The 27,196-nt window shown below is 43.0% G+C and overlaps 1 protein-coding gene across 1 annotated transcript; it reads right to left on the minus strand.

The window, feature by feature from the left end:
* Positions 1–416: 416 nt before the first annotated feature.
* rimkla (ribosomal modification protein rimK-like family member A) lies at positions 417–27,126 on the minus strand. The gene is made up of 5 exons (XM_029719680.1): positions 26,199–27,126; positions 15,520–15,750; positions 9,332–9,418; positions 4,966–5,169; positions 417–3,387 (listed from the first exon to the last, which is right to left on the minus strand). Exons 1-5 carry the CDS (start codon positions 26,359–26,361, stop codon positions 2,876–2,878), a joined length of 1,197 nt encoding a protein of 398 aa, XP_029575540.1. The 5' UTR covers positions 26,362–27,126; the 3' UTR covers positions 417–2,875.
* Between the last annotated feature and the right edge of the window lie 70 nt (positions 27,127–27,196).

Here is a 27,196-nt window from a genome sequence, read left to right on the forward strand (position 1 = left end):
AGGATGTGTTCGCTTTACATTCATCTAAAAAAGAATGAATGTGGAATGACACAGGCTTCATATAAAACACAATAAACGTAACCTTAAAAAAAAAAAAAAGGGACAACAACAATTGTAGACCAGTCACCCAAAAGCTGTGGAAGGAAGCAGGGTGACTTAGACTTATTGATGAACAGACCCCGTGGTCCTATGTCAAGTACAGGGGAATCACAGTTCTCAGAGGGATATTTCATAACGCTGGACACATCACAGTACTGTAAATGGTGTTAAATCCCAGGGGAGACGCTGAGATACTTGACAGCTTTTTCCCAAAAAGTCACAAATTCTTTGCCGCGTTCACATTTGGCACGCTTGTGATTACTGCCTCAGACCCCTGTTAGATTCCAGACCGTTAGTAAATCGCCCCCACAAAAATCAAGCTTCACAGCGGCCTCACTTTATTTGAGACAAGATTAGTGCACACAAACCACTCTTTTCCTTAAAAAAATACCATAAATTAGCGGGAAAAACACTGAACATCATAAAACAAGCAAGGAAAAAAAGTGCACGTTAACCTTCATGGTACACCACATTTTTTAATAGTTTAACATTTATTTTTTTGTTTGTCATCAATACACATTTTAGGCAGATCTGTAGCTAGGATGGATATGTCACATGCCTTAGGAGTGGGGGTGAGATCAAGGCTGCTTCCCTGAGTTATGTTTGAGAGTCAACTGTTTGACATAGAAGCCTTCTACATATGGGTTATGGGCCTCAACAATAATGGCTAGTCACTAAGTGGCACAAAGTAGGGTGGCTTGTGCTTTGGATGATTGCTGCGAATGCTTTTTGGTTGATGGCGGATGCCCCAGAGTTGATACGTAGTGGATAGGTATTTTTTTAAGGCTGAGTGGTAGAAGATTTACCGCAATTAACCAACAGCTCAAGAGAGAAGCTCTAGGCCACAGATATCCCTGGAGAAGTTTTCCTTTTGAGGAATGAAACGGTAACATTCTATCAAACACACTGTAAAAAAAAGATAGTATTGTTTTGCATTTTATTTGTACAACAAGTTTATGAAGTTTAGCTCACTTGAGAAGAATAAACAGTAATTTGTCATCGGCCAAAACATTAGGCTGATAAACCGCATTTAGCCAAATCCACAGAAATGTTAGCACGCATGTTCTTTGTTAAAACTTTATTTTTGACATTGCATGTTCTGTACAAACCAATCTGTTGTACACAATAGCTTACCAAAATGTTTAAGTTTAGAAAGTTTACAGTTATTTCAGCCCCTAGGATTTTCATATCAGCCCGATACTAGTAAGCATGAACGCTTCTAAAATTATTATTTACAAAAAATTGACTTGACTATATTTACGTCCTATGGAGGGATCAAAGCTTGTAAAGTCAAGGCTCACTTGAAACCACAAGGATGCTGGCAGATATGTATGACTCAAAGTAGTTTATTCTATGGCAGTGAGAAGTTCTGTTTTGAGGTATATTATTCTTGTAGGTGTAGTGACAGCTTCCGCACTGTAACTCACTGTTCCTAGACGGATCCAACTTTCTTCCCGAGAACTATAAAATGAAGAAAAATAAACCGTGTCTCATAAGAGAGAGTTTCCGTTTGACTATTGTTCCTGTAAAAAGCTTTAAAAAAAAGCAAATAAAAACAAGCCCCTAAAAACATGAAATTGAAAACAGAGTGACTGTAGGCTCGATTTTGGGTCAATTGTGCTTGACCTACGCTTATGTGTTTCTAGATGCATTCTCTTGAGAGGAAATAGTGTAGTGTTGTTACTATACAAGGTGCCCCTAAGCAATGGTCCTAGGTCAGTTTTGTTATTCGAATGAGGTCTAAGATGTTCTGACATCTTCAATTAAGAATTAGGGGAAGGGAAGTCAGACCATAGATCCAGTGTTTAGGAGCTCCTCGTCAGTGTTGGGGGGGGGGGGGGTAAGTTCCATTTTGATTCCAGACAATTCATGAATTTAATGCAAATGAAATGTGATGACGATTTGTATTTGATGATTTTCAATCATCCCATTTCCAGAATTAACTGAGGTAGAAAATGGAATTGGCCCCAATCTGCACTTAATAGTCCATGTGACAGTGTAACCTGTCTGTCCTCTGCTACATGGAGCTGGTGGGCAGTCTGTCTAGTCCTCTGTGTGTACCTCTCCCAGTCATGGTGAAAATCCCATGCAAAACAATTCATTTCACCAACAGTAAATCAAGCCTGGCTACGTCCTCAGTGGTTGATCTACAACGACGACCACGCATCAATCTCATTCTCCAATATACAGTTTTGTAGTGTGTGCTCGCTCAATAGGATGGACAGATTTCCATGACTATGTGCTGGTGTATGTAACGCTCTTTAGGGTTCTCCCAACAAAAAAAACTCTTGCTCAACTCACCCTCACAAAGCAATTGAAAACAAAAAGATTCTGTAAATCAGCTAACCTTCTGGATCCCACTTCTGCCACCAACTGCAGTTGTAAACTAACTGGGTTGTTTGCAGTGGGGGAGAAGAGGAGAAGAGTCAGGGGAGCAGCCTTAGATCTCTATGTGTTTATGGGGGGGAGTTAGTATGAGAAGGCGCGTGCGTCTACATCTGTTCGTCATGTCAGTTTATGTGGTCATGGCATTTTTCATTACATTTTTGTTTGTTCAGCTCATGCTTTTGCATGTAACATCCTGCCTGTGTAATGTGTATAGGAGTTTGTGTTTGTGATCTGCAACAGGAATGTCCACCGCCAAATGTTCAGGTGTGTGTTTGTAAGTGTGTGTGCCTGTGTGTGTGTCTGTGTGTGTGTGTGTGTGTGTGTGTGCGTGCGTGCGTGTGTCTTTGAGTGTGTGTGAGTGTGCGTGCGTGCCTTGGCTGTGTCCAGCTCACTCAGTCAATAATTTGATCTCGTTGGCGAGGAGGGTGTTGAAGTTGTAGGCCGGGTCAGGGAGGTTGGGTAGCACCGGGCTGGGACCAGCTTGGCGGCTCGGGGGCTGCGGGGTGGTATCGGCCAGCTCGGGGTCGCTCTCGCTAGAAGTAGAGCCCACGCTCATGTTGCACACAGCCTCGGGCAGCACGCTGCTGACTGCCGGGCACACCTCGGGCTCACTGCTCGTCTCGCTGGCGCTGGACACCACCGAGAGCAGCGACATCTTGCGCGTGAGGCGGCTGGGCAGCAGCGAGAGGGCATGGTCGGCCACGATGCCCGCCACGTCCATGCCGCACGCCTGGTCGAAGGCGATGAAGCCCACGTTGGCGTTGGCCTCGCACACCACGAACGAGCCGTCGTTGAGCTGCAGCAGGTCGATGCCGCACACGTCCATGCCCAGGATGTTGGACACCTGCACCGCCAGCTGCTTCCCCTGCTCGCTCAGCGGGCACATCATCCCCACGCCGCCTGCGGGAAAGAAGGGGACAACGGAAAGATAGGGACGTCAGTCACCACACACACACACACACACTCGCCAGTCACCGCTATCTGTGGACTGTAGACTGTTCACTGTGTGCCATACATGGACATTATTCACATTCTCTGAGGCCTCTATAGCGAGGAAGCGGCAGCGTAGCCTAGTGGTTAGAGCGTTGGACTAGTAACCGAAAGGTTGCAAGATTGAATCCCCGAGGTACAAATCTGTCGTTCTGCCCCTGAACAAGGCAGTTAACCCACTGTTCCTAGGCCGTCATTGAAAATAAGAATTTGTTCTTAACTGACTTACCTAGTAAAATAAAAAACAATCATGGAAGGACAGAGAAAACAGTGACCAACTATGTCTTGTGGAATTATTAGTATTTATTTTAGCGAAATAGATAGAAATAGGATGGACAAACACATACATCATATACTATATGACCCAGCCAGAGCAACTGAGAATCTATGCTTGCATAAGACAAAACCAAATCTTATTATAACATCATGTGACACTTGTCATATAACTGTGGAACAATTGATGACCGATGACCCCAAAATGTCACAAGACATGAGTGTGTCGGCTAGCCTAAAACTGCAGATGTTATGACAAGCATAATCATGTCTGTCGTCAACAACAAAGTCACGTTCAAGACAACTAAACTATATTGTCCTTCTGTGGTCAAATTCAAGTACTCTGCTCCTCTTACTGTCCCCTATGATATGGTGTGGTTTCCTAACATAGACAAACTATGACTCTGCAAAATCCATTGGAATCCTCTTGTGAACCACAAAATAAACAAAACTAATGGAAATAGCACGTTCAGGGTAAAAAAAATATGGTTCTTAGCCAACTAAAGAAATTCTCATTCATTGAAAATAACATAAAGCAACATTTGTTTTATGGAACTCCATTAATCTCGGTTACTCAGAAGTCAAATTCTGTTGAGAAAGTTTCTAATTTTCTGTTTTACTTCTGGGGGGGAATGCCGTTAACTGTGATTACCTTTGTGCAAAGGAAGGAGGCGAAATCTCCTCGCTCGCAAACGGAATCTCTTGGCCAAACCCCTCCCTTCGCCCGTGTTTTGTAGTCATGCATTTTTACAATACAGACTATTTTGACTTTGTGGCTGTGGATTCTAGCGGAAACCGTTTATCAAACACACACAGGCTTAAAAATCTCTGCACCAGTTTAAGCCCTGCCTTCGCCAAATCCTGATTCATCCAAATAATCAACACTCCTGCTCGTAATCACATAATTCTACGTGAGCCTTGACAGATTATTGCCGTTTTTATCTGTCCACGAGAATCTGCCCACGAGAGATTAGAACTCCATAAAAAAACAGATTTGACTCTGACCTTGGTTTTCTCTAGCGATAACCAGTCTATAGACACTGTGGTGACAGCATCACATAAACAGCATCACTTAAACCTAATGTATTTTCTGTCTGTAAAACCCTGATGAAGGCTACATGCCGAAACGTGTCGGTTGTAATAAAGAAGCATAAAAAACAAAACTTCCATTGTCCAAGAATAATATCCTTCTCTCCTCTGTCCAGCGTCACTCACCCAGGGAGCAGTTGCTCTGCATGCGTCCGTCGGTGGAGCAGCGCAGCATGGAGCCGATGACACGGCCGCCCACCAGCACCACCCGGACGTCGCGACCGTGCGACTCTTTCACGTACTCCTGGAAGAGGTAGGGAGCGTCGTGGCGAATCAGGTGGCTCAGGTCAGCCAGGTGGTGCTTGTCCCTGGCCAGGAACACTGCCTTTCCTGTGAGAGAGGGGTGGGGGGTTGTTGAGGAGTGGAGGGTAGGGAGAAATGTAGAACTTTTCATTACATCGCAAGAATCTCAAAGATGCTTTAAAAAGAAAAATAAACACTAGGCTATTGATAGTTCATGGCCTGAACAATGATCGAGTTAAACAGAAAGTGAGCAAGGGTTTTCAGTCACAAAAGTCATCATTCATTCATCTGACCTTTGCCCTCCTGACCATGTAATACTCTGCACACAGTGCCTTCAGAAAGTATTCGCACCCCTTGACCTTTTCCACATTCTGTTGTGTTACAAAGTGGGATTAAAATGGATTTAAATGTAATTTTTTTGTCAACAATCTACACAAAATACTCCGTAAAAAATAAATATGGAAAATGTTACTTTTATTTAATTAGGCAAGTCAGGTAAGAAATAATTCTTACTTACAATGACGGGATAACCCGGCCAAACCCTAACGACGCTGGGCCAATTGCTCGCCGCCCAATGGGACTCCCAATCACGGCCGGTTGTGATACAGCCTGGAATCAAACCAGGGTCTGTAGTGACACTTCTAGCACTGAGATGCAGTGCCTTAGACCACTGCGCCACTCGGGAGCCCTAAATAAAACACTAATATATGTTGATTAGATAAGTATTGAAACCCTGAGTCAATACATGTTAGAATCAACTTAGGCAACGATTGCAGTTGTGAGTCTTTCGGAATTGTCACCTGGATTGCACAACATTTGCCCATTATTCTTTAAAGAATTCTTCAAGCTGTCAAATTGTCTCTTGATCATTGCTAGACAGACATTTTCAGGTCTTGCCATAGATTTTCAAGCAGATTTAAGTCAAAACTGTAATTCGCCAGCGTAGATTTGGTCTTGTGTTTTAGGTTATTGTCCTGCTGAAAGATGAATTAATTTCCAGTCTGTGTATATATCCGGTGGCGGTCTGTGTATATTTGTAAACAGCTGGTGCACAAAATGTAATATTTTACATTAACTCTGTACCGGTATCCCCTGTATATAGCCTCACTACTGTTATTTTACAGCTGCTCTTTAATTATTTGCCATTTTTATTTCTTATCTATTTTTTACCTAACATTTATTAATCATAAAACTGCATTGTTGGTTAAGGCCTTGTAAGTAAGCATTTCACTGTAAGGTCTACACCTGTTCGGCGCATGTGACAAATAAAATGTGATATCCCAGTGTCTGGTAGAAAGCAGACTGAACCAGGTTTTAGCTCCCCAGTCCTTAAGAATTACAAGCATACCCATAACATGATGCAACCACCACTATGCTTGAAAATATGGAGAGTGGTACTCATTAATGTGCTGTATTCGATTCGCTCCAAACATAACACTTCGTATTCAGGACATAAAGTTCATTGCTTTGCCACATTTTTTGCTATATTACTTTAGTGCTTTGTTATACAGGCTTCCTTCTTTTCACTCTGTCAATTAGGTTAGTATTGTTGAGTAGCTACAATGTTGTTGATCCATCCTCAGTTCTCTCCAATCCCAACCATTAAATTATGTCACTGTTTTAAAGCCACCATTGGCCTCATGGTGAAACCCCTGAATGGTTTCCTTACTCTCCGGGTACTGAGTTAGGAAGGATGTCTATCTTTGTAGTGACTCTGTGTATTGATACACCATCCAAAGTGTAATTAATAACTTCACCATGCTCAAAGGGATATTGAATGTCGGGTTAATTATTTAGGAACCTACCAATAGGTTCCTTTCTTTGAGAGGCATTGGAAAACATCCTTGGTCGTTGTGATTGAATCGGTGTATGAAATTCACTGCTCGACTAAGGGACCTTACAGATAATTGTATGTGTGGGGTACAGAGATTAGGTAGTTATTAACATAATTTTTTAAAGACTATTAAACAACACATTTTCTCCCCCAGGCGACTGAAAAGATTTTGCATGGGTCCCCAGATCCTCAAAAAGTTCTACAGCTGCACCATCGAGAGCATCCTAACAGGTTGCATCACCGCCTGGTATGGCAACTGCTCGGCATCTGCCCAGTACATCACTGAGGCCAAGCTTCCTGACACCCAGGACCTATATACTAGGTGGTGTCAGAGGAAGGCCCAAAACATTGTCAAAGACTCCAGTCACCCAAGTCATAGACTGTTCTCTCTGCTACCGCACGGCAAGCAGTACAGGAGCGCCAAGTCTAGGACCAAAAGGCTCCTTAACAGCTTCTACCCCCAATCCATAAGACTGCTGAACAATTAATCAAATGGCCACCCGGACTATTTACATTGTTTTTACACAGCTGCTATTCACTGTTTATTATCTACATGTATGCATAGTCACTTTACAAATGACCTCAACTAACCTGTACCACCGCACATTGACTCGGTACCAGTACCCCCTGTATATAGCCTCGTTATTGTTATGTCATTTTCTTGTGTTACTTGTAGATTTTTTATTTAAATTTTTTTTATTTTGTAAATATTTTCTTAACTCTATTTCTCGAACTGCATTGATGGTTAAGAGCTTGTAAGGGAAACGGGATACCTAGTCAGTTGTACATATTTATTATGTGACTTGTTAAGCACATTTTTACTCCTGAACTTATTTAGGCTTCCCATAACAATGGGGCTGAATAGTTATTGACTCAAGACATTTCAGATTTTCATTTTTAATTAATTTGTAAAAATGTAGTGAAAACATAATTCCACTTTGACATTGAGGAATAGTGTGTAGGCCAGTGACACAAAATCTCAAGTTAATCCATTTTAAAGTTCAGGCTGTCACACAACAAAATGTGGAAAAAGTCAAGGGATGTGAATACTTTCTGAAGACACTGTGCGTACTTTCAGTATTTTTCTGAAGCTGACAGTGATATTGTGAACGCTGACACCTCTCACATGAAAGGCCATGTAACAATTTTAATGTAGTCATCTTTCAAGACACTCGGGACACTGACTGAGAAGCCATGGTGGGGAGAGCAGAATGCCTCTCGCACTGGCTAGCAAAAATGCCAGGGCCCATTTTAATTAGTGCAGACTCTGTCCTCATGCTCAGTGGCATGTCCTCTAACCACAACACAGGTCAGCGTTGACTAAGGGACCAGGGAGGGAGACCCGTGAGAGGAGCATGTGAGTGTGTTGGGGTGTGTCTAGAGATATTCGAATAGGTTGCGTTGCTTACACCACGCAGACAGGACAAAATGGTAGCCATGACACCTCATAGCTGAGATCGAACAACAGGACATAGCAAGGCCCCATGGAACAGGAGCAAGACAGCTGTCCAATGAGATAGAGAGGGGGCACACCCACTAAAAACCAGTGTCAACCAGCCAACCAGATTACACACTCAACAAAGAGGACCACTTAGCTTTCTTTACATGTGAGGAAAGAAGGAACGACTGCCCGTTAGCATTGCTATTGGCTAGGTATTTGGATCTTAAGTCATGTTAAATGCTCAAGAAATGGCTCATTGGCTGATATCCACCAATGGTCTCTTTCCTTAACAATGCCTTGTCTTGATAGTCTATGCCCTGTCGCTACCCAAAGTCTATTATCCATAGAGACAATGGACGACCAACTAGGAGACCAACTAAAGCGTCAATGACTATGAATAGATAGGTTGATGGGCCGGTAGGCCTCTGTGGAATAGCCCGGGGTCAATCTCTTCCCAAAATGGTAGGGTTCTAAAAAAGGTCTCTGGCAATCCTTCTATAAAATATGAAAAGAAAGGGACCGTGATTAATATGGGTTTAAATAAGCTGTCAAAGATTCATACTTGGTGCTTTCCTCAAACAATTAGCACTCCTTTGTCAAATTATATTAGGTGGACCAAGGTGCTATTGGCCACAATGCATATTTGAACTTGATTTAACTATGCAAGTCAGCTAAGAACAAATTCTTATTTACAATGACAGCTTACCCCGGCCAAACCCAGTCAACACTGGGCAAATTACACGCCGCCCTAAGGAAATCCCAATCACGGCCGGATGTGATACAGCCTGGATTCGAACCAGGTAATGTACCAACACCTCTTACACTGAGATGCAGTGGCTTAGACCGCCGCGCCACTCAGAAGCCCATAAATGGTGGAAGAGGATTAGAGAGAGACAGGTTTGCATAAACCCAGAAGCCTGGGCTGTAAAGAGACAGCGGTGAGAGAAGGGAGGGATGGTCGCAGTCAGACTGACCTCTGTGACCACGAGTGTTCTTCACCACCACGGGGTAACCCAGTGGTTCCGCCTCGTCGATCATCTTGCGGAAGTTCTCGTGTCCTCCTACGAAACACACAAGACAGACCCACATACACGTTACAATTTGTCCAATGATCAAACCCTCTCTATTAACCCTCCGTGTACCTCAGTCATTTGACCGTGCGGAATGGGGTTTGTTGCTATAGGATCCATGTTGTGACTTGTGAAGCAAGATGTAGAGTAGTGTAGTCTTTATTATCCCAGGGTGGCAATTGATTTTGCAGCATGTAGTAAAAACACATTGAATATACACCAAAACAATAAATAGAGCAATATGCACACAACTAACAGTATTTGAGACGTATTCGTTTTAAACTTGGAGAGCCTGTATCTGAACCTCTGAGGGAAGCAAGATAAATTCATCAAACAAGGGATGCTGGGAGTCCTTCAGAATGGATTGTGCCTTACGGATGACTCATGGCTGATAAGAAATTATTGCCATTGGTATGTCATTCTGTGTTAATACTTGGCTGTTTTATCGTCTCTGACTTTTCATGTGACTATATCTGATAATACAATTGACCATTAAGAACACTGTTGACATTTAAACATCATCTGGAGAAAGAGAGCTCTGCTTCAGTTTGCTCTGTCTGGGACCGAACTGGTTGGAATATTGAACACTGAAATTTGAGCGAGAAGGAAACACAGGATCATTTAGATTTTTTCTGTGCTCTCGGTCTCTGGTCTGGCATTTTAACAGAGAACCAGATGTGAGCTGCCCTGCACATGCCTTTTTCAAAAAGCACACGTCCACACTGCTGTGGGATTGAGAGAGGGAGACAGAAAAAGAGAGAGACACAGAGAGAGAGAGCAGCACATACAATTTAAAGCTCAGTTCTACCATTTCGATGGCTGCTGCAGCGGGGGGGGGGGGGGGGTTGGGGTGGGGGGAGCCAGAGGAGGGGTGGGGCAGGAGGGAGGGATCTTTTATTTTCAAAGTCATGAGGGTGGAGAGGCACATTACATAAGCGCTCCAGCTTCCCTGCACCGCCTGGTCTGCCTGGCCTCTTTATTCTGAATGCTATTCGGGAAAGATTATCCCTGCCCTTGCCAAAACACACAGCATTAGATTTTTGCAGTGGCAAAAAGAAATATCAAAACGATGATGATGATGATGTAGTCTTACAACAAAACAAAAACACAGAGAGTGTGTGGTTTTGGCTTAGGACGTACAGGCCCTGTTGCATGCCTGTGTTCTTACACATCCTGCTTTGTCCAACGTAAAGAAGGAAGACATTCCATGGAAAATGTGACAAATGCTCTAAAATGACACAGATTATTTGTCTTGGAGAAAGGGATGATGATAGGGGAGGGGATTGTATGTGAGATGCTCTTTCTGTTTTGATTCTTAAGATCAACTAATCGGGTGACTTATGTTAATCCTGGTTGTGGAACCGTTTGTCATGACTACGTCTAGACTACGTCTACACTCAGACCAGCTCAAGTGCATTTAAAAGCATGCTTGGCGAATCATTCTCTGCAAGGCAGGTAGCCTAGTGGTTAGAGCGTTGGGCCAGTAACTGAAAGGTTGCTGGATCGAATCCCTGAGCTGACAAGGTAAAAATATGTCATTCTACCCCTGAACAAGGCAGTTAACCCACTGTTCCTCGGTAGGCCGTCATTGTAAATAAGAATGTGTTCTTATTAACTGACATGCCTAGTAAAATTTAAAAAAGGCATATCTCCGATACAAGGATGCACCCAATTCATTATCACTGCCCTCACTCCAAGAACAAAGAGAGCAGCTATGCTTTGATTTAGTACTCTTCCGCTTTACGTACAATCGGTGGTAGAGTGTAAGTAAGGACTTTTGATTCGTGATAATGTTGTAGATCGAGATTTGAAGCAGTATATCCTTAGTTATTATAGTCCAATATATATCCATATAAGATCTCAAGTAATGTGTGTGTGTGTGTGTGTGTGTGTGTGTGTGTGTGTGTGTGTGTGTGTTTTAACCCTTCACTTGTGGTCAGATGTCTGTGCTATAAAGGGCCACTCCGCTGAGGAATTCATCTGGTAGAGAGCTCTGCCTATTCTGGGCAGTAAGGTTGCTGAGCAAGACACATTCTCCCGGAGGGGATAAGTTGAGTTGTCGACCAGTTTGAACCATTTCTTTTTAAGTACCATGTCAGTCAGCTCTATGTTAACCTCATGTTAATGCCATATTTGAAGTATGGGTAGTTCTGTACCGACCAATAAGAAGTGCATCAAAAAAGTTGAAGCGCAACCCTTCCAGAGAGAGAGTGCTTCCCTGTGGCTCAGTTGGTAGAGCATGGTGTTTGCAATGCCAGGGTTGTGGGTTCGATTCCCACAGGGGGCCAGTAGAGAAAGAAAAAAAAATATTGAAATATATGCATTCACTACTGTAAGTTGCTCTGGATAAGAGCATCTGCTAAATGACTAAAATGTAATTAAACAATTGAACCTGGACAAACTGTCTGAGATTCCTTGTGTCGACTCCTTACAAGCTGTCTTAAGTGTGGGTGTATACTGACTTGAACAAAGATACTGTACCTGTTGATTACCTGCCCCTGCACTGATAGACAGAAACAGCAAAGAGTGGTGCAGTAGCTAATTAAAAAGGTATATAACTAAATATACTGAACAAAAACATACAACAAATTGCAAAGATTTTACTGAGTTACAGTTTATAAAAGGAGATCTATCAATTCAACTAAATTACATTTTACATTACTGGGAATACAGATATGCATCTGATGGTCACAGATTCCTTTAAAAAAAGGTAGGGGCGTGGATCAGGAAACCAGTCAGTGTCTGGAGTGACCACCATTTGGCCATGAGGTTAAAGGAATTGTCTGTAGAGCTCTGAGACAGGATTGTGTCGAGGCACAGATCTGGGGATGGGTACCAAAACATTTCTGCAGCATTGAAGGTCCCAAGAACACAGTGCCCTCCATTTTTAAATTGAAGAAGTTTGGAACCACCAAGACTCTTCCTAGAGCTGGCCGCCTGGCCAAACTGAGCAATCGGGGGAGAAGGGCCTTGGTCAGGGAGGTGACCAAGAACCTGATGGTCACTCTGACAGAGCTCCAGAGTTCTACTGTGGCGATGGGAGAACCTTCCAGAAGGACAACCATCTCTGCAGCACTCCACAAATTAGGCATGTATAGTAGAGTGGCCAGACGGAAGCCACTCCTCAGATAAAGGCACGACAGCCCGTTTGGAGTTTGCCAAAAGGCACCTAAAGGACTCTATAGACCATAAGCAACAACATTCTCTGGTCTGATGAAACCAAGACTGAACTCTTTGGCCTGAATGCCAAGTGTCACTTCTGGAGGAAACCAGGCACCATCCCTACGGTGAAGCATTGTGGTGGCAGCATCATGCTGTGGGGATGTTTTTCAGCGGCAGGGACTGGGAGACTAGTCAGGATCGAGGGAAAGATGAAAGTACAGAGCAAAGTACAGAGAGATCCTTGATGAAAACCTGCTCCAGAGCGCTCAGGACCTCAGACTGGGGCGAAGTAACAGGACAAAGGCCCTAAGCACACAGCCAAGACAATGCAGGAGTGGCTTCGAGACAAGACTCAATGTCCTTGAGTGGCCCAGCCAAAGCCCGCACTTGAACCCGATTGAACATCTCTGGATAGACCTGAAAATAGCTATGCAGCGACGCTCCCCATCCAACCTGACGGAGCTTGAGTGGATCTGCAGAGAAGAATGGGAGAGACTCTCCAAATACAGGTGTGCCAATATTGTGGTGCCATACCCAAGAAGAGTCGAGGCTAAAATCACTGCCAAAGGTGCTTCAATAAAGTACTGAGTAAAGGGTCTGAATACTTATGTAAATGTCATATTTCAGTAAAAAATATATATACAGTTGCAAACATTTAGAAAAACCTGTTTTTGCCTTGTCATTATGAGGTGTTGTGTGTAGATTGATGAGGGGAAAAAATACATTTTAATCCATTTTAGAATAAGACTGTAACCTAACAAAATATGGAAAAAGTAAAGGGGTCTGAATACTTTCCGAATGCACTGTATCTGGTGAATATGCAGTCCATGGAAAAACTGGGACATTTTCAGCTTCCAGGAATTGTGTTTATCCTTGCGACATGGGGCCGTGCATTATCATGCTAAAACATGAGGTGATGGCGGTGGAGGAATGGCACGACAATGGGCCTCAGGATCTCATCACGGTATCTCTGTGCATTCAAATTGCCATTGATAAAATGCAATTACCGCCACCATGGAGCACTCTGTTCACAACGTTGACATCAGCAAACCACTCGCCCACACAACACCATACACGTAGTCTGCAGTCTGAGGCCGGTTGAATGTACTGCCAAATTCGCTAAAACAATGTTCAAGGCGGCTTATGGTAGAGAAATTAACCTCTTATGGCTAGGGGGCAGTATTTTCACGGCTGGATAAAAGAACGTACCCGATTTAATCTGATTATTAGTCCTGGCCAGAAACTAGAATATGCATATAATTATTAGCTTTGGATAGAAAACACTCCAAAGTTTCTAAAACTGTTTGAATGGTGTCTGTGGGTATAACAGAACTCATTTGGCAGGCCAAAACGTGAGAAGATTCTGTACAGGAAGTACCCTGTCTGACCATTTCTTCCCCTTTTACGTGACACTTCCTACGGCTCCAATGGGCTCTCAGAGCCCGGGAAAAACCTGAATGACGTAATTCAAAGCCCTGGCTGAAACACACGAGCGCTTTTGCTAAGTGGTCTATCAGAGGACAAAGGGCTTAGGCGCGGGCACTGGCCACCCCCGCCTTTCTGTTTTTCCCTCTGTTTACAGACATGCAGATTCCCGGTCGGAATATTATCGCTTTTCTACGAGATAAATTGCATAAAAATTGATTTTAAACAGCGGTTGACATGCTTCGAAGTACGGTAATGGAATATTTAGAATTTTTTTGTCACATTATGCGCCATGCGCACGACCGTGATTTACCATTCTGATAGTGTCTAGAACGCACAAACAAAACGTCGCTGATGGAACATAACGATGGATTATTTGGGACCAAACCTACATTTGTTATTGAAGTAGAAGTCCTGGGAGTGCATTCTGACGAAGAACAGGAAAGGTAAGACCATTTTTCTTATAGTAAATCTGATTTTGGTGAAGGCTAAACTTGCCGGGTGTCTAAATAGCTAGCCCGTGATGGCTGGGCTATGTACTTAGAATATTGCAAAATGTGCTTCATCTGAAAAGCTATTTTAAAATCAGACATATCGAGTGCATAGAGGAGTTCTGTATCTATAATTCTTAAAATAATTGTTATGCTTTTTGTGAACGTTTATCGTGAGTAATTTAGTAAATTGTTAGTAAATTCCCCGGAAGTTTGCGGGGGGTATGCTAGTTCTGAACGTCACATGCTAATGTAAAAAGCTGTTTTTTGATATAAATATGAACTTGATGGAACAAAACATGCATGCATTGTATAACATAATGTCCTAGGGTTGTCATCTGATGAAGATCATCAAAGGTTAGTGCTGCATTTAGCTGTCTTCTGGGTTTTTGTGACATTATATGCTAGCTTGAAAAATGGGTGTCTGATTATTTCTGGCTGGGTACTCTGCTGACATAATCTAATGTTTTGCTTTCGCTGTAAAGCCTTTTTGAAATCGGACAGTGTGGTTAGATTTACGAGAGTCTTGTCTTTAAATAGCTGTAAAATAGTCATATGTTTGAAAAATGGAAGTTTTCGGATTTTAGAGGAATTTGTATTTCGCGCCACGCCCATCATTGGATATTGGAGCCGACGTTCCGCTAGCGGAACATCTAGATTTAAGAGGTTAACATTCAATTATCTGGTAACAGCTCTGGTGGACATTCCTGCAGCCAGCATGCGAATTGCACACTCCCTCAAAACTTGAGACATCTGTGGCATTGTGTTGTGTGACAAAACTGTACATTTTAGTGCCTTTTTTTGTCCAGCGCACAAGGTGCACCTGTGTAATGATCTTGCTGTTTAATCAGCTTCTTGATATGCCACACCTGTCAGGTGGATGGATTATCTTGGCAAAGGAGAAACATTTTTGAGAAATAAGCTTTTTGTGCATATGGAACATTTCTGGGATCTCTTATTTCAGCTCATAAGCTCAGGAATGAGAAATAATATGGACCAAGCTTTGCAGCTCACCGTAAGAGAAGGTGTCCGGGAGGGGGACCCCGTGGCCGGCCAGCTCCTGGAAGGTCCAGAACTTGTTGACGCAGTTGAGGATAGCCTGGGGCCGGTTGACCAGCCTGCAGCCCATCTTCTCCAGGTGGCGCAGAACCGTGATGTCACTGTCCGACTGCACCCAGGGGGTGGGCACCCGCACCACCGCCACCTGAGGGTAGGACGTCACCACCTCCTGCTCCACCCGCAGACCTGGGGATGAAAGGAGGGAGGGAGAGAGAAAAGAGAGGCCTCTATCTTAAAATATTCCCAATGTCACATAGCTTCATATAGACAGCTTTGGCAATTATTGATTGATGACATAGACAGGTTTCGCAATCTTCTACAGATACGGAAATGCAGGCTACACTTTCACTCACGAACGCCAAAGGAAACAACACATTTAACGATATCAACATTTTTCTGAGCAACTCAGGTGGCGACAGTGGCTTGGCTTTGTCTGTATCACACAACAGAAGCCCAGACAACCTAGGAGTAGCTAGTGCCCATTTGGAACATTCAGGCCACGCCCATACATCTGTTCCCACTGCACCAAAAACGTAGGGCAGTCTAGCTGCGATCGGTTACTACTGTGTTTGTGTACGCAGCTCGTCATTATGGAGCTGCTCTGGACGTGCGAGTTCTGAGCTGGCTGTGAGTAGCAGAGGCGTGGGTCCAGGTAGGGTACTGTAGCATAGTGGTGTAAGTGCTTCATTTGGACTGGGTCCTACCTGCATCGCTCACTCACATCACACCCTGCCCACATCCTCATGCTCCCCCGTGGCACTGCCAACTTCTCTGGCCTCAGGGCCAAGATTCGTCGCCCCTGGAGGAGCACCGATCCCCAGCAGTGTACTTAATACAGCTTACAGTTCATTGCGTGCTGCCAATATAGGAAGGTATCAGCACAAATAGGGGAGATTGAACCTAAATACACATAAGAGATTTCTACGATCATGCACACAAGATGTACCACCAGCACCAATTCTCTGAATGATGTTGCACCACATGTTTGAGAAAGTATACAAGAGATAGCTATGTATATAGCCTATCTATAGATTGTCAACATAAATACACATATGTTTGTGTGTTTGAACGTTTTGTTGTGCACGAGGTTACTCACTGTGAGATTTGAACTGGCAACTAACAGTCCATTTTGGCCTACTACCAGTCATTTTAATTCGGGAAGAAAGAACAATAAGGAGAGGCAGATGGGGTGATGATGGTACGCGAGGTGGAGCGGGGGAAGGAGGGAGGGAGGAGAGAGGCTTGTCACTGACGCAGCACTCTTCAATCCACCGTGACCTGCTTTTCAGCCATCTTAAGATCTCCACTCACCAAAGCGACAGCGTCAACGCTGGATCGACAGAGGTCGCAGTGACTGAGGCACACAAACAAAGGATAGGTGACGGGCTTCTCAAATACTGGCTCCTGATGCTAAAAAGGAGCGCACAGAAAAAGGGAAGGACATAGGTCATTTTTGATTCAAACGATGGTCAGAGAAATAAAAAATGGAAAAAGGCTGGATATGTATGCATAAAGAACTGCAGGGGCGGTGGGGAAAAAGTGTGTGAGTGTGTGGCGGGGGATGACTCAGAAGTGGAAAGCGTTTGTTTGGGAATAGCACAGTCTGTCAGCCCTCCCCTCACTCTCAGTATTCAAATCGAGGGAGAATTCATACACACCCTTTTCTCCCCAATCACACTTTTGATTGTGCAGCCGTTAAGCGAGCCATGCTACAAGTATTAAAGGACACCGGCCAAGACAGTGTCCACATCACTTGTCTCAGTTTCCAAGGGAACTACACAGAGCACATTGAAAACCTCAATGAATCCGTTCATTCATTTGGGGTGAGTGGGTGCACTTATAGTACCATGTGAACATTCAGAAAACGTTCATATAACCTTCCAGTCCTCTTGTCAGAACAACAGATCATATAAGGAAATCAGTCAATGTAAATGGATTTCTCTAAAACGATGTTGGAGGTGGTTTATGGTAGAGAAATGAACATTAAATTCTCTGGCAACAGCTCTGGTGGACATTCCTGCAGTCAGCATGCCAACTGTATGCTCCCTCAAAACTTGAGACATCTGTGGCATTGTGTTGTGTGACAAAACTGCACATTTTAGAGTGGCCTTTTATTGTGCCCAGCACAAGGTGCACCAGCTTCTTGATATGCCACACCCGTCAGGTGGATGGATAATCTTGGCAAAGGAGAAATGCTCACCAAAAGGGAGGTAAACAAATGTGTGCACAAAATTTGAGAGATATAAGCTTTTTGTGCGTATGGAAAATGTCTGATCTTTTACTTCAGCTCAAGAAACATGGGACCAACACTTTACATGTTGTGTTTATAGTTTTGTTCAGTATATATATATATATATATATATATATATATATATATATATATATATATATATATATATATATATATAAATATATATATATCCCCTGCTGTTCCGGAGGACTGAGTGATCTCACTCTCTCTGAAGCCGACGTGAGTAGGCCTAAGTCTTTTAAACGGGTTAACACACGTAAGGCCGCGGGGCCAGACGGAGTTCTAGGGCGCGTCATCACAAAATGTGCAGACCAGCTGGCAGGCGTCTTCACAGGCATTTTCAACCGCTCCTTGTCCAGTCTGTAATCCACACATGTTTCAACCGGACTACCACCAATCCTGTTCTCAAAAAAGAAGGAAAACTGCCACAATGACTACCGGCCTGTAGTGCTCACATCTTTAATCATGAAGTGCTTTTGAAAGGCTGGTCACGGCACACATAAACTTCATCATCCAAGACACCTCAGACCCACTCAAATTTGCAAATTAGTTGTTGTGAGACTGCTTTCCACAGTGGTTCTTTTTCCAATGGTCAACTTAACTCACAGATCGGTCTTGGGTAACCTACATCTACTGTACTACCAGGGTGACCCCTCTTACAGGTATGCTTTCACTTTTAAAAAGTAGAAGTGTGTGGGCGCGGGATGAAAATTGTAAATTAAATATTTGAAGAAGAAAAAATACATACAGTACCAGTCAAAAGTTTGGGCACACCTACTTATTTAAGGGTTTTTCTTTATTTTTACTATTTTCTACATTGTAGAATAATAGTGAAGACGCCAAACTATGAAATAACACATATGGAATCATGTAGTAACCAACAAAGTGTTAAACAAATCAAAATATATTTTATATTTGAGATTCTTCAAAGTAGCCACCCTTTGCCTTGATGACAGTTTTGCACAAGTAACAGGTGTAACGTCTTAAAAAGTGAATTTATTGAATTTCTTTCCTTCTTAATGCGTTTGAGCCAATCAGTTGTGTTGTGACAAGGTAGGGGTGGTATACAGAAGATAGCCCTATTTGGTAAAAGACCAAGTCCATAATAGGGCAAGAACAGCTCAAATAAGCAAAGGTCAAAATGTAAAGAACTTTGAAAGTTTCTTCAAGTGCAGTCGCAAAACCATCAAGCGCTGTGATGAAACTAGCTCTCATGAGGACCGACATAGGAATGGAAGACCCAGAGTTACCTCTGCTGCAGAGGATAAGTTCATTAGAGTTACCAGCCTCAGAAATTGCAGCCCAAACAAATGCTTCACGGAGTTCAAGTAACAGACACATCTCAACATCAACTGTTCAGAAGAGACTGCGTGAATCAGGCTTCATGGTCGAATTGCTGCAAAGAAACCCCAACTAAAGGACTTGCTTGTGCCAAGAAACACAACCAATGAACATTAGACCGGTGGAAATCTGTCCTTTGGTCTGATGAGTCCAAATTTGAGATTTTTGGTTCCAACCGCTGTGTCTTTGTGAGACGCAGAGTAGCATGGAGGAGGAGGTGTGATGGTGCTTTGCTGGTGACACCGTCAGTGATTTATTGAGAATTCAAGGCACACTTAACCAGCATGGCTACCACAGCGATACACCATCCCATCTGGTTTAGGCTTAGTGGGACTATCATTGGTTTTTCAACAGGACAATGACCCAACACACCTCCAGGCTGTGTAAGGGATATTTGACCAAGTAGAGTGATGGAGTGCTGCATCAGATGACCTGGCCTCCACAATCACCCAACTTCAACCCAAATGAGATGGTTTGGGATGAGTTGGATCGCAGAGTGAAGGAAAAGCAGCCAACAAGTGCGCAGCATATGTGGGAACTCCAAGACTGTTGGAAAAGCATTCCAGGTGAAGCTGGTTGAGAGAATGCCAAGAGTGTGCAAAGCTGTCATCAAGGCAAAGGGTAGAAACTTTGAAGAATGTCAAATATAAAATATTTTGATTTCTTTAACACTATTGGTTACTACATGATTCTATATGTGTTATTTCGTATTTTTGATGTCTATTATTCTACAATGTAGAAAAACCCTTGAATGAGTAGGTGTGTCCAAACTTTTGACTGGTACTGCATATCTGCCCATCTGGGTTTAGAACTCACCACCATTGAACTGTCTTAACGGACTGCACCACCAATCATAGCAGTTGGGATAAAATACAACAAGTTGACATGACCACCATTGTCATCTATTTATATTTATGATTAATATGAACGTGTAATCCGCATAGCCTACATTTCCTTTCCGTAAAAGCACATAGATGTGTATGAAACGGTAGGTCATATGCAGAAAGTCAGTAGTCTAGTTAAGGAAGCATCATGCAAAGTATACTGAACAAAAATATAAACACAACATGCAAAAATGTCACCGATTTTACTGAGTTACAGTTTATACAAGGAAATCAGTCAATTGAAATAAATTAATTAGGCCCTAATCTATGGATTTCACATGACTGTGCAGGAGTGCAGCCATGGGGGCCTGAGAGGGCATAGAAATGAGTTTCCCCCCACAAAAGTACTGTCCGGGTGGCTGGTCTCAGACGATCCCGCAGGTGAAGAAGACGGATGTGTAGCACGCCAACACAGGACGCACTGCCAAATTCTCTAAAACGACATTGGAGGTGGCTTTGGTAGAGAAATAAACATTAAATTATCTGGCAACAGCTCTGGTGGACATTCCTGCAGTCAGCATGCCAAATTGTCAACCTCTCCCTGTCTGAGTCTGTAATACCAACATGTTTCAAGCAGACCACCATAGTCCCTGTGCCCAAGAACACCAAGGTAACCTGTCTAAATAACTACTGACCTGTAGCACTCACGTCTGTAGCCATGAAGTGTTTTGAAAGGCTGGTCATGGCTCACATCAACAACATCATCCCAGAAACCCTAGACCCACTCCAATTTGCATACCGCCCCAACAGATCCACAGATTATGCAATCTCTATTGCACGCCACACTGCCCTTTCCCACCTGGACAAAAGGAACACCTATGTGAGAATGCTATTCATTGACTACAGCTCAGCATTCAACACCATAGTGCCCTCAAAGCTCATCACTAAGCTAAGGACCCTGGGACTAAACACCTCCCTCTGCAAGTGGATCCTGGACTTCCTGATGGGCCGCCCCCAGGTGCTAAAGGTAGGTAACAACACATCCGCCACGCTGATCCTCAACACGGGGGACCCTCAGGTGTGCGTGCTCAGTCCCCTCCTGTACTCCTTATTCACTCATGACTGCATGGCCAGGCACGACTCCAACACCATCATTAAGTTTGCCGATGACACAACTGTTGTAGACATGATCACTGACAAGACAGCCTATAGCGAGGAGGTCAGAGACCTGGCCGTGTGGTGCAAGGACAACAACCTCTCCCTCAACGAGATCAAGACAAAGGAGATGATTGTGTAATACAGGAAAAGGAGGACCGAGCACGCTCCCATTCTCATCGACGGGGCTGTAGTGGAGCAGGTTGAGAACTTCAAGTTCCTTGGTGTCCACATCACCAAACTGACATGGTCCATGCACACCAAGACAGTCGTGAAGAGGGCACGACAAAACCTATTCCCCCCCAGGAGAGTGAAAAGATTTGGCATGGGTCCTCAGATCCACCCCCCCTTTTACACTGCTGCTACTCTCTCTTATTATCTTTGCATAGTCACTTTAATAACTCATATTACCTCATTATCTCAACTAACCGGTGCCCCCACACATTGACTCTGTACCTGTACCCCCTGTATATAGCCACGCTATTGTTATTTTACTGCTGCTCTTTAATTATTTGTTACTTTATTTCTTATCATAACATGTTTTATTATTTAAAAAAAAATAAAACTGCATTGTTGGGTTAGGGCTTGTAAGTAAGTGTTTCACTGTAAAGTCTACACCTGTTGTATTCGGCGCATGTGACAAATACAATTTGATTTTGATTTGAAACGCACACTCCCTCAAAACTTGAGACATCTGTGGCATTGTGTTGTGTGACAACACAATGTCACAGAGGTGCACCTGTGTAATGATTATGTTGTTTAATCAGCTTCTTGATATGCCACACCTGTCATGTGGATGGATTATTCTGGCAAAGGAGAAATGCTCACTAACAGGGATGTAAACAAATTTGTGCAGAACATTTGAGAGAAATAACCTCTTTGTGTATTGAACATTTCGGGGATATTTTATTTGAGCTCATGAAACATGGGCACAAACACTTTACATGTTGCGTTTAGTATATATTATTGGCACACTCCACTTACCAAGACCATTGCCAAGTAAAGCGAGCTGTCACCTGTTTTAATAGTAAGCCTTGAAGTGGTACCACCCAGCAGATCTAGAAGGGAGTGTATATCATACCGAATCACTCCCTTGAGATGACATAGACTAGACGAACTTTCTCAAGGTGCCTCTACATCACTTTTTAAATTGTAGAGTCAAACCGCTAGGGGCAAAACGAGCTAGATTTACAACTTAAAGCCCAAAATATATCACTTTTGCAACTAACTGTCAAAATGAAAAGCAGAATCGACGCGATTCACTATAACTAAGCCGAAAACATCTGTTTATCCCTAAAAAAATTCCCATGCTAGTTACTCTTTAACATGGGCCACAGGCCCAGTGGAAGCTAAATAGCTCCATAACATCGATGATGCACCACAATATTTTACCGTAGGTATGAGGTACTTTTCTGCATATGCTTCAAACCCACCACTGGTGTGCACGGCCAAAGCGCTCTATTTTCACGTCTATTTTCACGTTTTCTGACCATAGCTCCGCCTGGAGGCATTGGCACTTGGATCGGAACCGGTGCTATAGTCAACATCGTTGATGTTATGGCCTATTTTGCTTCCACTGGTCCTGGGGCCCTTGTTAAGGTCAGTGGCATCTGAGCCAGGACATTTAGCCAAAAACTCGGTAGCCTCTGCCAGGAGTCTGACACTTGGCCCCAAGTTTATCTTCCAGCAAGACAATAACCCTAATCACTAATCAAAAATGAAATGGTTAATTGACCACAAAATCAACATTTTGCAATGGCCTTTTCAGTCTCAAGACATGAACCCCATTGAAAACCTGTGAAGAATTGAAGAGGGCAGGTGAAGGATATCACAGATCTGGAAAGATTCTGTATGGAGGAATGGTCTAAGATCCCTCCCAATGTGTTCTGCAATCTCATAAAACATTTTAGAAAAAGGCTCAGTGTCATTATGAAAATGGGTAATCTTGCCCCCCATGTTTTGAGATTTTTTTGTATTACTTGTTAAACAAAATATCTTTCTCTGACCAATTCTATTAGTACAAAATACAATTTCCCCTTCCTTTTTTAACAAACAACATAGCTCAGTATTTATCAAGGGTGCCAGTAATTATAGACCCCACTGTATATACCTACCTGAATAACTCCAGTATCCCTGCACACTGTAATAATAGTACTGGCACTGACCTGTATATAACTTACATTCTTGTGTTTATTTTTTCTTCTCTTGTATTTCTTTTTTTATTAACTATATTATTACTTTTATTCTGCATTGTTGGAAAGAGCTCGCAAGTAAGCATTTCACTGTACTGATTTACACCTGCGGTATCCTGTGCATGTGACAATAAAACTTGAAACTGATGGATCAGCATGGTTCGTCAATGGGGAGTCTTTCCTCAGTGTTCCGGTGCCAAGACTATGATTAAGGAAAGACAGGGAACTGAGCCCTTGGTCTATTACTGATGCGTCTCGCATCATATTACTGGCGGTGGTGGAAAATCACAATGTGCTCAATTGGCCATGGCTCGAGAGTTCCTGTGTCCTGTTGCCTTCGATAATATTATGGACGTGTTATATTTGTCATCTAGCGGTGAAAAGTGTGTGTGTCGCCTCTACGTGGAAGGCCAAAGAATCCGGCGTCGATTCGTAACCTGTGTAACCTCTTGCACAACTCTATATCTCTGAATGATGGGATGTGAGATTCCTTTGGCTGATCACTGGGTTTGGCCTCTTACGTGAAGGTCCATCTTTGGTATTCCAGACAAGCTAGTGAGCACATAGCCTGTTCAGAGGACATGGAGCATCCATTAAACCCTTTTGCATGGAACAGGCTATGACAATGGACTTTGCCCCGTGGTCTGTTGCTACAAAAGTTATTTAAACAATACAGGGCTGATACATGCTGAACCACTTCAAGCCTGCTGTCATTTCATACTGTTTATTAGATAGCACTGCAGGTATAGGCCTAATGCATTATGATGTGGTTACAATGCATTGTAAGGCCTGTCATGTCACGAGCATGTATGACTCCCTGTGAGAAAAAAGAAGGCAGGCCACACAACACACAGCAGTGCTCCAGTTATGGCTTTAGCCAATAGTCCTACCCTCTCTTCCTCCTGGGTGTGTCACAGATTATTCAGCATTGAAGACTAGGCTATCTACCAAGAGGCCATTGTTAAAGTGGTTGTCTGACTGGCTTGGACTTTACCACCATTTTGTAAGGCAAGTCATTTCGTAAGATACGTTTTTCCCCCCAACTGCTGTAGAGTAACAGATTCAACATGTAGCCTACGTGAAGGATGAGGAGAATGTACACTGGTTTCTAGATCGTACGTGCTCCATCCCACGTGAGGAAGCTACTGGATTCGGAAGCCGTTCCCAATCTCACTGCCACATGTCAAAGAGACAGCTCCATCCCCACCTCCTGGTCTGAGTCAGCTTGCCCCCTCCCTTCAGTCAATGCCATCATGTAAGATGTGCTATAAGACAGCCTGCCACCTCATTGAGCTAAATGCACCCCCTATTACACAAGCTCATGCCTGACTACCAAATTCCACACAAGGGTCCTCACGTTCTTCAAATCAAGCAACCAAGGATATTAAAATGTGATAAACAGTTTAGTGATAAACTTATAGTAGCTATTGTTGGACTTGTCCCACCAGCCATCAGTGCTAAAGTCTGTGTTCTGATGCCTGTGTCTGTTGTCCCTGCATGCAAGTGCCTCGTGAGAATTCCAATATCTCCTATGTATTCGCAATTGTTGTACTCGTGTTGACTCAAGTTAAAAAAAAGAGAAGACAGCTAAAAGTGAATCAATATAGCTAGATAGCTAAACCCACTACACACTTCACTTAGCTAATTACAAGTCAAATCAATGAAAATTGCATTACATCTTCTTCTATTGCTTAACGTCATTAGATACTTCTATTGAATTAATGTTAGCTAGCATAGCTGTGCTGGCCCATGAAGAATACCCCATAACCTACTAACGTTAGCTACTAGCTACCCACTCTCTTTGTATTACGATGCGGGTGTAGCGCAATAACATCTGCTAAATATGTGTATATGACCAATAAAACGTGACTTGTTCACAAAAGCTATCCAGCATAACGTTAGCTAGCTAGTTATTATACGTTTCCATAATGTAGACAATATTTTCCACATAGGCATATAATAAAGTAGCTATTCGATTTAGCAATTTTTTTGCCTTGGCATCATGGAGTATCTCTGTCTGACTATTCGAGGGTGTCTGGAAACTGGGTTGGTGCTATACCCAAGTGAAGTTAGTTTTATATTGGATATTCGGTTTTGATAGTGAATATTCGGTTCACTCGTCAATAGCTATTGAACCAAGCATGTCATGACTATGAAAAAGGTAGTATATTCTGAATCATGGGAGGATGGAGAACCATCAAAACATTTTATTTTGTATAAAACATGGGTAAGGTTTCAGATTTAAATCTTAAGTAGCTCTTAAACAACAATCCACACATTTTATTATACGATTGCAATCTTTCAATAGCTCTTAAACTAAGTGTACTATCACTATGACAACCATATATTCTGAATCAAGATATTCCCCCAAAATAAAATGTGTGGATTGTTCTCCATCCTCCCCTGATACAGAATATATACTTTTCATAGTCATGGTACGCTTTGTTTAAGAGCTATTGAAGATTTAAATCTGAAACTTACTTTTTATTATTATTCAAAAAATGTAATATTGTTTTCCATCCTTCCCTGGTTCATAATATACAATTCTAATAGTCATTGCATGCTTGGTTCAATAGCTATTGACGAAAGAAAGCCACAAATCCAATGTAAACACATTTTACCTAGGTTTAGGCGGTCACGTCACAGAGTTAGCTAGCTAGCCAGCAGCTCGCGCTAGCAAGTTGTGTGTGTGTTTCAGTGCGGAACAATACCTGCTATTGCTAGGCTCGCTAGTGCTATAATACTACACTGAAATACACCCCACCATAGACAACAAGAATACACGATTAAACCCAAATTCAAAACAGTTGAAAAATGACATGACTATTAGTACGGTGGTAGATGTGCCACTTCAAATCTAGTGATACTTGCCTAATTGTCCCTCGCTGATGGTGAGCACGATTTGGTCCATGAGAAGAGAGCGGAATTCAACATCCTCCTCGGCGCATCGCTGTTTCAGAGCCCGAAGGATTTGGACTTGCGGATACTCCTGGTGGATACGCCGGTCGGTCACAAACCAAACCCGAGAACACATATTTATATCAAACTGTGTCGTGCCGATTGAAAATAGTACCGAATACACACCGCTGTGGCCGAGAGGGTGGCGGGCGGGCGAACGAGAGCGCGGGATCCTAGTCAGAGATTGACGCGAATAATACAAAGATGCTCACACAATAGAGTGCAGCTACACGAACAAGCAATGTGGCTAAAAAAATCAAACACCACGATTAAGGCTGTTCTTTTAATGGTCGATTAATTACTCGATTTCCACTTGCTTCCCTTCATTTGCAGGCCGTTATTCCTGGTCCCTTTCGATCCAAGAACCCGCTGAATCACAATGAGCACCACAGATTATTCCCTTCTAAAAACAATACTGGTAGCAGTATTAGCTATGACTCCTTGCTCTTGCAGCCCTTAGGGCAAACAAAGCTTGTGCCGTTTTGCTTCGAATCCACCGCTCATGGAACTCAACAGCTACTATCCAGTGAACACGGCAGCCGCTTGGCTGAATAACACAATTGTGGTAGCTCTATGATTATCGAAGAAACCGATGCTGCTCGTATCCCCACGCTTGTCTGGTCTGATTAATTGGTGGAATGGCCCTGTACCGCTATCCACGAGGATCGGTGCTGAAAAGGTGCACGCTTGTTTTCAGTCCTGCGTTTTCTTTCAAGCACGCGCCTCGTTTACGACTCAATTTTCCTCGTTCCCGGACAATATATGGCCAATGATAATCGAGTTTATGCCATAATATCGACCAATCGCAGTTTATAAACCAACGGTCACTGAAGTATGTGCTTTCGTTTAAGCTCTATGGGCGGAGTTTGCGTATTTTATACAATTTTATTGGTTCTAAAGTGAAATCCGAG

The sequence above is a fragment of the Salmo trutta genome, chromosome 28 (genome assembly GCF_901001165.1).
Source record: "Salmo trutta chromosome 28, fSalTru1.1, whole genome shotgun sequence".
In the NCBI taxonomy this organism is placed as follows: domain Eukaryota; kingdom Metazoa; phylum Chordata; class Actinopteri; order Salmoniformes; family Salmonidae; genus Salmo; species Salmo trutta.